The 16,618-nt window shown below is 40.4% G+C and overlaps 1 protein-coding gene across 1 annotated transcript in view; it reads right to left on the minus strand.

Annotated features, from left to right (window-relative positions):
- Nucleotides 1-4,137: 4,137 nt before the first annotated feature.
- map3k5 (mitogen-activated protein kinase kinase kinase 5) overlaps nucleotides 4,138-16,618 on the minus strand; it is a 68,381-nt gene continuing 55,900 nt past the window's right edge. Inside the window, exons 16-30 of the mRNA XM_058391656.1 lie at nucleotides 16,474-16,601; nucleotides 16,104-16,240; nucleotides 14,627-14,732; nucleotides 12,599-12,756; nucleotides 11,631-11,811; nucleotides 11,137-11,154; nucleotides 10,846-11,023; nucleotides 10,556-10,724; nucleotides 10,291-10,476; nucleotides 8,005-8,110; nucleotides 6,784-7,024; nucleotides 6,533-6,645; nucleotides 6,269-6,378; nucleotides 6,076-6,152; nucleotides 4,138-5,320 (exon numbers count right to left, since the gene is read on the minus strand). Coding sequence (XP_058247639.1) covers nucleotides 5,260-5,320; nucleotides 6,076-6,152; nucleotides 6,269-6,378; nucleotides 6,533-6,645; nucleotides 6,784-7,024; nucleotides 8,005-8,110; nucleotides 10,291-10,476; nucleotides 10,556-10,724; nucleotides 10,846-11,023; nucleotides 11,137-11,154; nucleotides 11,631-11,811; nucleotides 12,599-12,756; nucleotides 14,627-14,732; nucleotides 16,104-16,240; nucleotides 16,474-16,601 — 1,969 coding nt within the window. The 3' untranslated portion in view covers nucleotides 4,138-5,259. The remainder of the gene's footprint in view (nucleotides 5,321-6,075; nucleotides 6,153-6,268; nucleotides 6,379-6,532; nucleotides 6,646-6,783; nucleotides 7,025-8,004; nucleotides 8,111-10,290; nucleotides 10,477-10,555; nucleotides 10,725-10,845; nucleotides 11,024-11,136; nucleotides 11,155-11,630; nucleotides 11,812-12,598; nucleotides 12,757-14,626; nucleotides 14,733-16,103; nucleotides 16,241-16,473; nucleotides 16,602-16,618) is intronic.

Genomic DNA, 16,618 nt, shown 5'->3' on the forward strand with positions numbered 1-16,618 from the left:
TCGATGGACAGCGGAGAATGGTCACACTGTGCTCTCCTGAAGTCAACAACCATCTCTTTGGTCTTGTCGACGTTCAGGGAGAGGTTGTTGGCTCTGCACCAGGCTGTTAGATGTTGCACCTCCTCTCTGTATGCTGACTCATCGTTCTTGCTGATGAGACCCACCACGGTCGTGTCATCGGCGAACTTGACGATGTGGTTCGATCTGTGCATTGCTGCACAGTCGTGAGTCAGCAGAGTGAACAGCAATGGACTGAGCACACAGTCCTGAGGAGCTCCAGTGTTCAGTGTGGTGGTGCTGGAGATACTGCTCCTGATCCGGACTGACTGAAGTCTCCCAGTCAGGAAATCCAGGATCCAGTTGCAAGCTAATTTCAGGAAACTACTGACTGACAGACAGACAGACAGACACTACTGGATTTCAGTCTTTCACGGCGTAGTGTGTTACCAAATGTTTTCTTGGTGACTACGGTCCCAGCTGCCTTGAGATCATTGACAAAATCCTCCAGTGTAATTCTGGGCTGATTCCTCACCGTTCTCATGATCATTGAAACTCCATGAGGTGAGATCTTGCATGGAGCCCCAGACCGAGGAAGATTGACAGACCTTTTGTGTTTTTTCCATTTGGGAATAATCGCACCAACTGTTGTCACCTTCTCACCAAGCTGCTTGGCGATGGTCTTGTAGCTCATTCCAGCCTTGTGTAGGTCTACAATCTTGTCCCTGACATCCATGGACAGCTCTTTGGTCTTGGCCATGGTGGAGAGTTTGGAATCTGATTGATTGCTTCCTTCTGTGGACAGGTGTCTTTCATACAGGTAACCAGCTGAGATTAAGAGCACTCCCCGAGAGTGCTCCTACTGTAATCTCAGCTCCTTACCTGTATAAAAGACACCTGGGAGCCAGAAATCTTTCTGATTGATAGGGGATCAAATACTTATTTCACTCAATAAAATGCAAATCAATGTAGAACTTTTCTGAAATGTGTTTTTCTGGATTTTTTAAAATTACAAAGTGATCATTTCTTTGTCAGTGGGCAAACGTACAAAATCAGCAGGGGATCAAATCATTTTTTCCCTCACGATAGATAGAGCGAGCCTTCCTGGACGCTTGAGTCGAGCACTGTGGCTTAACTAGATCCACAAAAAAGGATGTATGCATCTTTGTGCTCCTCAAAGCCTTGAATAGAAAAAATAGCTTGGGTCAGGACTCTTGATGCAAATTCAGGGACATACGTCCAGGTACGGGCTAACAGCTTGCTCAAGACGTTAATGAGAGATGTTGATGGTTCCACATACAGTTTATTAATTTCTTGGTGAAACATTAGACGGATGTAATGGATGTACACACAGTGAGGCACAAGGTGAATTAGTGGAATGGAAGGGCTTTGTTGGGCTTCAGCATTAGAAAATATCCAAGTGTTTGACACCACCCCTGGCTATCTGAAGTTAAAAAATAAATAAAAATAAAAAACAGGTAAATAAAAGCATGTCTGATTCTTTATTTATTAACTTTAATCAGTCCTGGTGCATGTAAAAAATAATACAAAACTCTTTTTATCATTTTACCCTGTTATTCTTAGGTTTAGACCAGAGAAAAATTATAACTGTGCAGCTCTGTTCTTTGGTTTAATTTACATTTGACCTCTGTGGCAGTTTAATGTGAAATGAGTTTACCCACAAAGACCTCTCAGATCTCACAAACATCAGTTTGGACAATCTGTATTATGTTAAAATGTGCCAGTATGTGTAGTAAAGCAGTTTTAAACACAGCTTATTAATACTTACACAGCTATTTAAATAAAATGGTAATTCAGTGCACTTGTACTCAACTTCTCTAAAGGGCTTTGATATGCTGGAGTCACCTGGGTCAGAAGAGGTATTTCAGAGGCCTAATGTTCCAAAATATTTCACATATAAAGTGCAAATGTTTGAGAAAGTCCAGTGTGGCTGGTCCCTGGGCGTGGCACAGGGCTGTCACAGCGCCCCCTGGAACTGTGTCAGAAATATAGCTGCACAGCTCATATTCACTTTCACGTATATGCATGAGACCCGGTATACATTTAGATCTCACTGAGCTTAATGACGTTCATCCACCTGTCATGGGATCTGCTTAACAGGAAGTCTGTTATTTTGGGATGTTTTTTGAGACTGTTTTTTGTTGTCATTACATATGGATTACTGAAGTCCATGTGTGTTATTTCATAGTTTTGTAATCTCCAGTATTGTTCTAGAATGTAGAAAATAAATCCCTAAACAAAAAACATTGAATTAAAAGGTGTGTCCAAACTTTTGACTGGTAGTGTACATGTGTGTATATATACATATACATTACTCACAAAAAGTTAAGAATATTCGTCTTTCGGGTGAAATTTCAGGATGCACCTAAAATGCACTATAACCTTTACAGGTGAACTTAATTTGACCTTCTCTACACTTTTGAATGCACATGTCCAACTGTTCAGTGTTTCAGTACTTTTTGCATAACTTGCTGTTCTCTAACAAGGTGCTTAACGGCAAAATTCACAACTGGTGTTTGATCCATGAATCAACCAATAAATTTTCTGGTTCCATTAGAATTGGTATTTAAACAGTCCTCTTCATCATGCTGTTCACATTTTGACATCATGAGACCAAGACGACACCTAACAATTGATCAACAGTACCTCGCCATTGCGAGGCTTCAAACAGGATGTTCTCAGAGGGAAGTGGCCACTGAGCTTAGTGTGTCACAGAGTGTCATCAGCAGGTTGCGACAGAGATACAGAGAGACTGGAAGAGTCACAGAAAGGCATAGAAGTGGACGTATCTGACCACACCACCAGGCACAGACGTCGGGCCAGGGAGCAGTGGACCTCAGTGTTGTTCTCTGATGAAAGTCGATTCACGTTGAGCAGAAATGATGGCAAGGAGAGCACTATGCATCAGCCACTGTTATCACCAGACGAGCCTGTGGTGGTGGTGGTGGTGGTGTTACAGTCTGGGCAGGTGTGTCCACTCAATACAGAACTGCCCTACATCTTGTGAATGGTACAGTGACAAGCCAATACTACCTGAATAACATCATTAATCCAGTCATTGTGCCCCTGCATGAACAACACAGACCTAATTTCATCTTCATGGACGACAATGCTCCAGCTCATCAAGGTCACATCATTAGGGAACGGCTGCTGGAGGCTGGGGTACCTCAAGTGGAGTGGCCTGCACTTTCTCCAGACCTGAATCCCATAGAAAACCAATGGGATCAGCTGAGTCGCCGTGTAGAGACTCATAACCCTGCACCCCGATGTTGCCGTTGCTTGGGCCCGATCATTGTTGCTTGCAACTATATTAATCATTTATAATCACACTCTCTGGTGTTTATAATCATTTATAATCACACTCTCTGGTGTTTATAATCATTTATAATCACACTCTGGTATTTCTAATCATTTATAATCACACTCTCGTATTTCTAATCATTTATAATCACACTCTCTGGTGTTTATAATCATTTATAATCACACTCTGGTGTTTATAATCACACACTCTGGTGTTTATAATCATTTATAATCCCACTCTCTGGTGTTTATAATCATTTATAATCACACTCTCTGGTGTTTATAATCATTTATAATCACACTCTGGTGTTTATAATCACACACTCTGGTGTTTATAATCATTTATAATCCCACTCTCTGGTGTTTATAATCATTTATAATCACACTCTCTGGTGTTTATAATCATTTATAATCACACTCTGGTGTTTATAATCATTTATAATCACACTCTCTGGTGTTTATAATCACACTCTCTGGTATTTATAATCATTTATAATCACACACTCTGGTGTTTATAATCATTTATAATCACACTCTCTGGTGTTTATAATCATTTATAATCACACTCTCTGGTATTTATAATCATTTATAATCACACACTCTGGTGTTTATAATCATTTATAATCACACTCTCTGGTGTTCATAAGCCATGCATAGCCATGTTATAAGATGGAATGTTGAATGTTTAGGGTTAAGAACAGTTCCTTCCCTCCTCAACCAACCTGTTTTTTTTTCTTCCTTTAGTTTAAGCTTGCATTATTACGATCATTAATAATAATAATAATAAAAAAAAGATCCACATAATCTCAAACTCTCAAATGATTTTCAGGTCCCACTTTAATTTCACAGTTAATTCTCAGGATTGTCATGTAACAATACACAAATCATCTCATTATTTAATCCTCATTAAATAAATGACATTAAATATCAAATACAGAACAAGCTGTGCTGAATGAAAATGGTCAAAATATGAACGTTAAGCATTGAGACTGGGCTAAAGCTCTATAAAGTCAGGATTCCTACATGTTTATGTATATTGGGTTGGAGGTATGTGGTAAGAAATAGAAAAAAAAACATCATCCTACATTTCACTTGTTACAGAAATCTGGCTTTGAGAACATCTTCAAGCTTTGTTCCGTTACAGTACAGTTGGAAAGAATGTTAAGGATTATATTAGGGGAAAAACGGTATATATTTATGGCGGTTAACTCAAATATGCGACACGTTTTGTTGTGCTAAAACACAGGACCCAGTACGAAAGCTCGAACAAGTGGCTTTATACGTCAAAAACCTAGTGTATTTACACTACACAATGTAACGGAACGTAAAAACAAAAATTCATAATACACCACAATAATAATAAAAATATATAGTGTTAAGATTGAAAAGCTAGGTAAATGTTTAAGCCCAAGTTAACTTAAGGTAAGAAGTATGGAAATTCTGACTGAAGGATGCTGTCTGTCTTTCAGGACAAATGATCAGTCTCAGTTTGTAAACACGAACAAGCGAATCTCCAACCTGTGTACTCTAGCCTCAGCCGTTCATTCTCTCCACAGCCTTCTGACATGTTAAATAGTGAAAGAAGGTAAATACGCTGTACATGACCCCTCAAAATGTTCTGGTACAAGCTGATATTAAAACCTCAGTATAAAAGTGTGTGTCCTGCCTGCCATGAGTAACAACTCCATCCCAGATTGGGCCACACGCAAAATGGCCGAGTATTAAAGCTCTGTCGAACTGGATATCACATAACAGAGCAGAGTAAAACATCCAGATGGAGCAGATTTATTCTACAGGTCAGGACACGGAGCTCGTGCCGGAGTCGTGATGCGTCTGTGTGGTGCAGGTCTGGAGCAGGTTCTCAGGGTTGTTGGTTTTTTTTTTGGTCTGTAAACACACCAGAATTACGCCAAAAGTAGAAGAGACAGCAAGCTGGCCGTCTCAGCCGGGGTTCTCTCTGTATTCTGTAATAGATTTCCAAAGCTTACACAGGATTCCACCCCTGAGGGGGGGGGGGCGATGAAAGAGGGAAAAAGAGGGAGGGAGAAAGGGAGAGGAAGAGTAACAGAGAGAAAGAGAGGGAGTAGGAGAAAGAGAGAGAGAAACAAGTATAAAATAAGTCCATATGAAACACAGCACAGTATTACAGCAGGCTTTGACATGTTGTCAGTCCCTCGAGGATTTCACACTTGTATTGAGATTGTTGTGGCTAAAAATGCTCGAGTTTGCTGCAGCTCTTTTTAAATCTTGTGATGCACGTGAATTGAGGAGGGTTTCGCCTGGGCTTTTAGTTTTAATATATAAAGTGGCTTGGATGACATTCACAGAACAAAGCTTTTTAAGCATACAGGGGGCGTGATTCAGGCACCAAGATGTTAGCAGCAGATCCTTTAAAGGATACTTTTGATAGATACTGACCACTGCAGACCGGGAACACCCCACAAGAGCTGCAGTTTTGGAGATGCTCTGATCCAGTGGTCTAGCCATCACACATCCCTTCATCAAACTCGCTCAAATCCTTACGCTTGTCCATTTTTCCTCCTTCTAACATCAACTTTGAGGACAAAATGTTGACTTGCTGCCTAGTATATCCCACCCACTAACAGGTGCCATGATGAGGAGATGATCAGTCTTATTCACTTCACCTCTTACAGCTCACAATGCTATGGCTGATCGGTGTACACACACTCTAATATGAAGAAAATCAGTTCGGTTTGAAAAAAGGCTGATAAATGAGGCACATTTTGGAAAACTTACTTTAATCTCAGACTTTTCAGGTCATCCCTGGTGACACAGTGAAGGATATCGTCCAGAGTGTAGTCCTCCGCTACGATCTGCAGTAGGAGAAATGCTAAACTCAGAATCACCGCTAAATATTGTTGTTGGTTTTTTTTAAACTTTGGTGGAAAGCATTATTTAGTGTACAAATAAAGGTGGCAGGAGATGTTACCCGGTCTATAGAGTCTACATCAGCTCCATGGAGCCTGAGCCATTTGAGCAGCTCAGGGTCACCCTCACTTCCCAATGAACTCGGAGTATTCACTGAGGGAGTCGTAACATCTACAGATGAAACCCCAAACACACAAATGCTTCATTATATAATAAAATAACAAAATCACTTAGTGCTAAACTAACACACAGCATTAAGTTTACATAATGAGGGGAAGGGGTTAGGGAGGTGTGTGTGCGTGTGTGTGTGTGTGTGTGGACTAACCAATAGGCTCAGAGCGACTTTTCAGTAGTTTAATCTCTCTCTCCCTCTCTTCCAAAACCTGATGTAGGATACACTGATACTCTCGTTCCTTCTCCATCAACTCCTCCAACAACCTGAAACACACACGTGTCAAGAGCACAAAAAGAATTTTATCAGTAACCAAACACTACCGTAACATTTGACCATAGCTCCATTATACTTACATAGAGACTTTAAAAGTAATTTGTTAAAGCCGTATTAAAAAACTCCACCTGCTGGTCTCAAGCTTCATGCGGCTGAGCTCCATGCTAATGGAACGCTGCGCGGTTTGAGACTCTGAGACGGTTGAACTGAGCGTGCTCACTCCAGATGTGGCCACCGTGTCATCGTGGTTGGCGATGGTCGGGCTTCGGTTTTTGTTGGTGAGGCTTCCACGAGGGATGGCATCCTCATCGACTTCTTCCTGGTCGGCATGGTCACTTTCAGACGCTAAGCTGAAGTGTGGTCTGAGCTCTGAGAGAGAGAGAGAGAGAGAGAGAGAGAGAGAGAGAGAGAGAAAACTATCAACTTTTACATCAGGTTCCATTTGTGTCAGCCAAGAACAAAAATCTGAGGCTACTTTGAGCAAAAAGCACAGCAGAACCGGACAACTGACAACTTTTCATCAGTCCAGCTGACCAGTGTGTGTTGTTCTGCTTCTGCTGTAGTTCATCCAATTGTGGATGCTTTTCTGCTCGAGTTACTGTACATTTCCAGTCAGCTTAAACCAGTCTGGCCACTCACCTCCGACATCTGTCATCAAAAGGCATTTCTCAAGTTTATGTGCATAAAAAGTGCTCATTACGTTAAACTTGGCACAAGATAAAGACCCTTCTGATGAGAGAGGTCAGAGCAAAATGGACGAACTACTGATAATTGGATGTGATTTGTTTTTCACAACATTCTCTATAACCTCCATGTATATGTCAGTAGGACACACTGACCAGTTATGTCAGTCTCTGAAGAGCCGTAATTTTAATTTAATATCTATTCTGACCAATCAAATTCAAAATAAAGGCCAATGATCCACCAGTGAGCTCACTTCCTGAAATTTTCATGCCATGTTTTTCGCAAGCTTTAAATCTTTCTGGAACAGACTCTCACCTCCTTCGATGTGAGCCGAAAGCATGAGAGCTTTGATGACTGACACATATATTAAAAAAATATATCGTTTACCTAAACGAAGTAACCAAATTGACTGTTTGTTATTTGCTTACTTCCTGCCATAAAAAATTTGTCTTTACATGCTACACCATGCTTTAGAACCATTTTTTATTAGTGTGTTATTTTTCGTTAGCTGTTACAGCCCTGTCTGAAACCTACAGTTGCACTGCCTCTGAAGCATGAGAAAATACACCAGCTATTAATATTTATATCATTTTCTTTTCCCCCAAATTACAGAATATACATCCAGACAGGGTTCAGTGATGCAGTGGAGAAAGTGGAGTCGTTACCCGGCACCAGGATGGTGATGGCGGTCTGTACGGCTTTCCGGACGATGTTATCCAGAGCGAACATCCAGTGAGGTTTGATATTGTGATTCCGCAGCACTTTGTTCATCTGCAGACGCATGTGCAGTTCACACACACACACACACACACACACAGTGACAGAGGAAATTGTCATGTTTTATACCACAGCTGTTTTGTAAATTCTTATTAATTAAAAAACGACACGATTTTTACTGTTACATTTAATGTTGTTTATCTACTAAATTTAGAACACTAGTTACCCCTAAATAAGTGCTATACATACATGAGAATAAAATATCCAGACAGGACACAGTCAATAAAAAATAATGCTAAGAGATACAATAGTAAATAAATAATTAAATAAATAGAAAATATTTCAAATGATGGCATGAAAATGTCAAGGGAAACAAGTTTCTGTTAACTTATAGTTTATAAAATCTAATCCCTCACCGTTTCTCGTTTTTCTTTATGCTACACTATATTGCCAAAAGTTTTGGGACACCCCTCCAAATCATTGAGTTCAGGGGTTGGGCTTGGCCCATTAGTTCCAGTGAAAGGAACTCTTAATGCTTCAGCATACCAAGACATTTTGGACAATTTCATGCTCTTTGTGGGAACAGTTTGGGGATGACCGCTTCCTGTTCCAATATGACTGCACTCCAGTGCACAAAGCAAGGGCCATAAAGACATGGATGAGAGAGTTTGGTGTGGAGGAACTTGACTGGCCTGCACAGAGTCCTGACCTCAACCCGATAGAACACCTTTGGGATGAATTAGAGCGGAGACTGTGAGACAGACCTTCTCGTCCAACATCAGTGCCTGACCTCACAAATGTGCTTCTAGAGGAATGGTCAAAAAATTCCCTTGAACACATTCCTAAACCTTGTGGAAAGCCTTCCCAGAAGAATTGAAGCTGTTATAGCTGCAAAGGGCGGGGCCCAACTCCATTTTACATTCATGTACATGTAAAGGCAGACGTCCCAAAACTTTTGGCAGTACAGTGTAGATTTGAGAATTAAACAGATCAGAAATATAAAATCACAATCACAATGTGTGATTTTTAAAAAAATAAATAAAAAATTTAAAAAAACCTGACAATTTGACAACTGAAGGTCAGATGTTGAATTGATGTTTTATCCATCCCTTAAGTTAACAATAAATTTATGAATATTTGGCTTAAATGCGCGTGTGTTTTCACGTCACTGTTCTCGCCACTAGATGGCGCTCAAGCACAATACAAAAGTCTGTGTTTTTCATTTCCATAAGCTCACAGCTGTAGAATTCAGCACATTGTGTCCAGAGCAAACCCAGATACAGTCTGCAGATCAGTCTGTTAATATCTGATTAACTGGGGTTTTTATGCACATGGTGTAGTAGGCTATTCTAAGCTCACAGTGTAGGGGCAATGATGATATAATATATTGCATTTTACTTTTACTTACATTTGTAAAGTATTGACACATCTGTTTTATAACTGTGACGTGTCTAAGATTTTGGTCTCATGCCAGCTCTCTTATTTGACCCAAGGAAAGCAAACCATGATCTCTTTCATACAGAAGCAAAAACAATGGATTATGTTGTGAACTTCAGGCTGTAGTTTTAGATAAGAAATGGACCTAGAAATCGAGTCACAAGAGAATCCTTATTGTTTATTATTAACAACAACAAAAAAAGAGTCGCTATGATAATAAATATTATGGAGAAGTACTTTAGAAAGTAACGTCCTGTTTTCACTTCCCTAAATATTATGGATGTTGAATTTTCAATTGGGAATTTTTGAAATATTTTAAATAGATAAACTATACTCTGTTTAATTTAAATTGCTTCAATCTTTTAAACAGGAAGTATGTCCATAATCTCATATTTGTAGACGAATAAAGTGAGTCAGGTAGTTAATCTTACACTAGCACTGTACATGAATTAATCTCTACACCAAAGTATCCTCAAATGATCCTGAGGCATGTTCAACAGAACAGATTCATAAATACTACAGGACACTACAGACAGCTGGGCAGTAGGGGGCATCATGGTAAACACCATTTATCCTACACAGGGTCACAGGGAGCCTGGAGCACAACCTCACACAATTTACTGCTAGTTGTTCTACAAAATCAAGGAGTGTGTTTTTTTCCCCTCTTTTCTTTGAACCTTATTGTCCTCCAGGCAAATATAAACTGAAAAAGTCTGGACAACAATTCTGCCTGCTCTACAAATTTCTCTGAACATTTCACATCGCTCCTCGAGTGCCGAAGCTGAAAAGACACTCACCGCGTCCTGGAACCCGAACAGCACCACCTGCAGCTGGCTGATGGCGACGCTGTCGAAGTCCAGCTCCAGTTTCAGCTGCGACAGCGTGTTGGCGATGATCTTTCGGTCAGCCACTCGGACAAAATCCCCCAGGCTGGCCACCAGAGTGTAAATGTGCTCCTGCTTTAGCTTGGTCTCCTCTGCACCCTGTAGAGAAAATGTCAAGTCTTTTGTTATCATCATCGTATCAGTAAAGTCACAGCCTTCGTATTGTGTGTATGCTCACCTGTGTGAGCGTTTCCTGCAGGTTAGTGACTATCTTGTTTCTGTCCTCAGTAAGGATCCGGTGCAGCGTGGCCCTGCGCTCGCTGTCCTTTCTCAGCATAAAGAAGCCAGGGTCCTTCTCCTCTGGAGACGGTGGGGCGCTGTGGTCCTCAAACTGCTCCACCGGGATGCTAAAGAACACACACTCTCAGTCTCTACACACTCATGAACTAAAACTAACAATTTTACATGTCAGATCAATAGCCCCAGGTTATCTCCATATCTCCTGGTTCTACTCCTCTCTCTTGTTACCTGAGGAAGAGCGAGCGATGACCTTTGACCTCTCTCTCACTAAGGCACTTGACACTGGGCTTGAAGTTGAAGGGGTTGGTGCTCAGTTCGTTGTCTGGAGAGACGGAGCCGTATTCGCTGCTGCTGCTTGTGTCCTCAACCACCACCGGAACAGGCAGCGAAATACTGCGCACATATTCTGGTGAGATATAGCAGGGATTCAGGTCCAGTTACAGGAAGGCATTTGTATCACATACTCTTCCTCAATGTCAGTTTATTAATAAATAGTAAAGTGTAAAATATCAGACTCACCAGTTGCTGGAGTTAAAGCTAGGAAAACGCAAAGAAAGAGTTATTCTTTTAACATGCTAGAACTTTAACATAGCAAATTTAAAGGAAGCTGCTAAAACAGCCATATAGATAACATCTGAGAGAATGTTAATAAATTTCTTTACAACGTCACAGCTAATGTTAGCCACACAGCCACCAGAAGCTAACCTGACTGCATTTCTGAGAGAAACTTTTGTTCTTTGTACATTGTACAAACTACAGATCTTTGTTTACAATTTTCACTGCTAATCCTGACCTGTAGCTAACGTGTAAACCATGCTAATCTTAACCTGGAGCTAACATAAGCTAACCTGACAGGATTTCTGAGAGAATGTTCAAGTCATTTTATTCCCTGTCCATTGTGCTGTAAAAAGTAAGATGACCATCACATATCACGCAGATATAATCGTCACATAAAAGTCTATACAATAAAACACATCTTGTGCACATGCACACTGCTTAAGCAATAAACACACCTGTGAAGTTGTTCCCCTTGGCTTTTTTCTTGCGAGACGTGACGGTCAGAAAGTCGTGCATGAGCAGCTCGTTGGCTGTAGCGCGCAGGTCCGGGTCCGGCTCGAAACAGCGCAAGATGAACGCCTTGGCCTCAGCCGACATGGTGTCTGGAATTTCTGGATGGATCTTAAAATATCCCACCTACATGCACACAAACACACAAAGTTAATCTAAAGATGCACTTTATGACTCAATAAAACCCTTATTTTATGAACATATCAACAAAACCTGTAGCACATCTCAGTACAGTCACATTTCCAGCATGGGATTACGGACAGTCCCCTTTTCAGCAATACCGGCAGTCCCTACATGGCTGAGGAATGTACGGCTTAGTCTAAGGAACAGGCCAGAATTCCTATACTGGGCTTTAACTAGAGGATGAGCTTCCTGAGAGCATGAAGCCATGCCATGAAAATGTTTATTTAAATTCTCAGGATTCCTGTCTGGAAAAATACTTGTGAAGCTAGATCACCATCTTGAGACCTTTTTCCATGTTCTCAGGAAATCCTCTGATGTACTTTCAACAGTTTCACTCAGCTCAGAGACAGCGAGGCACAGAGAAGATCGAACAATGTTATCTTAATTTTATACATGTACATCTGATGAGGTGGAAGACAACATGCTCAGTTTGTTGTTGTTTTTCTAACTGGTAGTAATTTAAAAGAAGATTCCAGTGCTTTGTTGTGTTTCCACAACAAAATCTCAGCTTTATTATCTGTTATCTATATGCTCCTCTTGCATGTGCACACGGATGTGGATCTTCTTTCCCCATACACTTCATTCCTGTTTACTTTAATGACAGTTGTTTAATTGAACAGGAAAAATCACAGAGCATAACTGAAAACAACTAGCCATGCATTCTTGCATTTGGGATTCAGGCCAAGTCTCTGTGAAAGCCTGAGAAATGAACAATCGGACGTTCTCTGACCTTAAACATGGCCGCTTGTGGTTCTCCCAGCTCATAAAACGGTGGTTTCCCTGTGGCCATCTCTATAATGGTACAGCCCAGTGACCAGATATCCGCTGGCTTCCCATAACCACGAGGTCCTTTGTCTATAATTTCAGGAGCCATGTACTGTAATGTTCCTGCAAAGAAAAACACACACCACAAACAACACACAGCGTCATGTTCTGTTCAGCACTTAGCTGTGAATGTCCTAGAAGACAAAAACCTGCACTGAAACACCAGAAAGTTCCAACAGACCTCAGCTCTAATGTCAGATAAACTTATTAATGTCCCTAATGCAATTTGAATCTTTTCTTTAATGTGTGTGAAAGTTGAGAAGCTCTCTGGTCAGATTCAAGCATGGGACAAACACACTGCCTTTTATTCTCTCAGAAAAACCTCAGGGGGACAAACGTTCTCTGAAGAACAGCTCAGTCCAAATTTAGAGTGCCCCAAGGGCTAAAAAGTACCCAAATGTTTAGTAAGGGATGAAGAGGCATCAAAAAAAAAAAACACACAAACTTTTGTTCAAAAAGAACTAAATGTACTCTTCTATTTATTTATTTATTTGTAATAGCACTCATTAGTTTCCCAGGCCAAAGGTTCAAGTCAGAACTTTACAGGAAGTGAGCTAGACTGTGATGAAGATGGATACTAAGAAGTACCTAAGAGAAGATGTTTTCCACTTTTGACCTGTTTTGTTATTTATGAGGTGTGAAACTGGACACTTTTTTGTTGTTTTCTTCATTTTCACTGTAAGGGTGTACAAACATTTGCACTTATATCTATAGACAGTAGGGTGCAGTACAGTATTTACACAGATCTGAATCCACTATCTGCAGATGAACTGAATATCCTTCATCGATTAAAGATTTATGAAAAACCTCTTGTTTTTTAATGACATTAAGAAAAGAAGAAACCTTTTTTGGCACATGCTGTGATAGAAAAATAATCACTGTTAATGTAAAAATCCCAAAGTGTGTTATTTTCCTAAAGCACAACATCCGGAAGTGTTTTATTCCTCTTATACCCCAGCAACTGGATTAAAAGTCAATGATTACAGCGTTTTATTTAATTGAATGACGACTTGTACAGTTTATAGTTAAAAGGAACCTAGAAAGCACAAAGTTTTCCATCCTGTGCTGGAAGGCCTACTGACACTGAAGACTGCTTTCATAAATAAATATCTCCTTAGAGAAAGATCAGGATTATTAGATGGTTTCTTTCTTCAATTAAAAGTATAATTTGTTTATTATTAGATTTTGATTTTGTGGCACATCCTGTGATTTTGCCTTGCAGACGAAACTACTGTCAGAGCTGTTATAGAAAATTAATCAGCACCTTCTCATTAATTATATATATACACTGAACAGGCATATTATGACCACCTGTCTAATATTGTGTTGGTCCCACTTTTGCCGTCAAAACAGCCCTGACCCGTCATGCACTGTGTATTCTGACTCCTTTCTATCAGAACCAGCATTAACTTCTTCAGCAGTTTGAGCAACAGTAGCATCAATGAGCCTTGGCCGCCCATGACCCTGTCACCGGTTCACCACTGTTCCTACTTTGGACCACTTTTGATAGATACTGACCACTGCAGACCGGGAACACCCCACAAGAGCTGCAGTTTTGGAGATGCTCTGATCCAGTGGTCTAGCCGTCACAATTTGGCCCTTCGTCAAACTCGCTCAAATCCTTACACTTGTCCATTTTTCCTGCTTCTAACACATCAACATTGAGGACAAAATGTTCACCTGCTGCCTAATATATCCCACCCACTAACAGGTGCCATGATGAGGAGATCATCAGTGTTATTCACCTCACCTGTCAGTGTTCATAATGTTATGCCTGATCGGTGTATATCAGTCACATAAAATATAGAAAAGAAGTTCGTTAGCATAAATTAAAATCTGAAGGTGCTCTGGATGAAAGAACCAGCTGAAGAAAGTGTATAGTGGATACTCAGTGTTAGGACTACAGTTTTATTATAGAAAACATGGAGGATACCAGTGAAGGTCTCGGTGCAGGGGTTGATGCCAGCCAGGCGCTTTGATGTCCCAAAATCAGAGATCTTCAGAACTCCACTGTAGGTGTTTATCAGGACGTTGTCTCCCTGCGGAGGACGGATACATTTTATACATGTATGGTGCGATGAATCATCACATGTGCATGGTGTAAAACTGAGTCATTTCTAGATATTAAACACTAGTGAAAAGGTAGTAAAGATCTGTTTCTGATGGCTTAAAAGTTACCCGTGTGAAATGATAGCAAGATGAAAGACGTGTTCTTATCAGCATGATTTCACAGAAACTGTGGCGCCGCTCCAAGAAAAACCACATGAACACTCTACTTGTACGCCCAGAAAGGATCTTCCTGCAGTCGCGCTTTTAAGCAGTGCAAGAGCGCAAACAGATTACCATTTACCAGCGTGACCCTTCATACAGGATTAAGGAAAGAAATGAGGCGTGTATGATGTCATGATGTTACTCCATAACACTAAGAGCCCACGTGCTGTAGAAAATTCCCCTCTCACCACAGGACAAAGCAAGGCTTATCATCAAGGTATACAGCTGAAAATTGATGGTTATGACGTCATGTATTTTTATTGTTTCGGGCTCAGCTATAAATAGAGGACGGTCACTGGTTTCATGTGACACGCAGAAAACGTTCAAGGAAATTCCCCAGCTCCAGCTCACCTAGCTAAATGTAGCACACTGATTCACTAGATACCGTGAACAACCTATCAACAGAGGGTTCTTTGTTATTACACATGACTAATATTTCAACAAGCTCAATGTTTGTTAGTTTAAATGTTAATGAACCAATAAACCCCTGCATTAATGCACCGTCAAGCTACAGAAACAGCATGCAATTGTTTAAAGAGGTAGGAAGTAAAACTCTCGCTACATGCAGTTATAGGAAAATAATCAGCGGCGTGGTGGAGTAATGCTGCAGAGTTCAACCTGAGGAGAAATATTTTCCAATAGCAGCACATTCGAAAGTGTTTTATTCCCTTTAAAAAATATTATTTTTTCAGTATAAAAACTATTATATTTAATGTTGTGCAACATGTATACATAACATAGATAGATAATTACATGACGTTATATTATAGCAGCTAGAATAGCCAGACTCTCTTTATTTCTCTCTCTGCCAAAAAATAATAATTCAGTTTGTTGTCTATGCAAGAAACACATTCACCTCATCAACAGAGTTTGGCTTCAGAAAGTATGACATCATTTCCAGTAAGGGAACATAGTGAACGTCAATGCTCCCTGATTTTTATGTTTTTTTTTTTTAAAGAGCAAATGTCCCATTGCACTGTAGGATTTTGGGATTGTGAGAGAGAGAGAGAGAGAGAGAGAGAGAGAGAGATGACTTCATGATAATCTCTGACTACTGAATCATCCTGACTACTGAATCGGGATGCAAACTGAGACACTCATTTTTCCCCCAATATGAACAGTGACATGCAGCTTGGTACCTTGATGTCTCGGTGAGCGATCTGGTTATCGTGTAAGTATTTGAGCCCCTCCAGGATCTGTTTGGTGTAGAAGCCGATGGTCGGCTCGTTGTTCTTCAGCGGACCCCATTTGGATCGCAGCAGTGCTGAGAGACTGCCTGTAAACAACAACAACAACACATACAGATAGAGCTAACAAAAACAACAACTACGACAGCAAAACTAGGGGAAAAAAAGAAAATCGGAATAGGAAAAAAGAGCATGTGTGCTATATATATATTCTATTATGTGTAATATTATTGTAGAATTCTCTCACATTGAAAATGGTCTCATTTTTAAAGCTTTTAAACAAAATGTCTGGGTGCACACCATCTGCACACTTCGGTCTCACCTCCTGGTACCTGCTCCATAAAAATCTTGATGAAGCCGTTTTCACTGATGGAGCCCAAATACTGCACGATGTTTTTGTGTTTCAGGTGTTTGTGTAGGGCAATCTCCTCATGCAGAGGCTGGGAGTACCTACACACACACAAAAT

The sequence above is a fragment of the Hemibagrus wyckioides genome, linkage group LG06, assembly GCF_019097595.1.
Source record: "Hemibagrus wyckioides isolate EC202008001 linkage group LG06, SWU_Hwy_1.0, whole genome shotgun sequence".
NCBI classification, from domain to species: Eukaryota; Metazoa; Chordata; class Actinopteri; order Siluriformes; family Bagridae; genus Hemibagrus; species Hemibagrus wyckioides.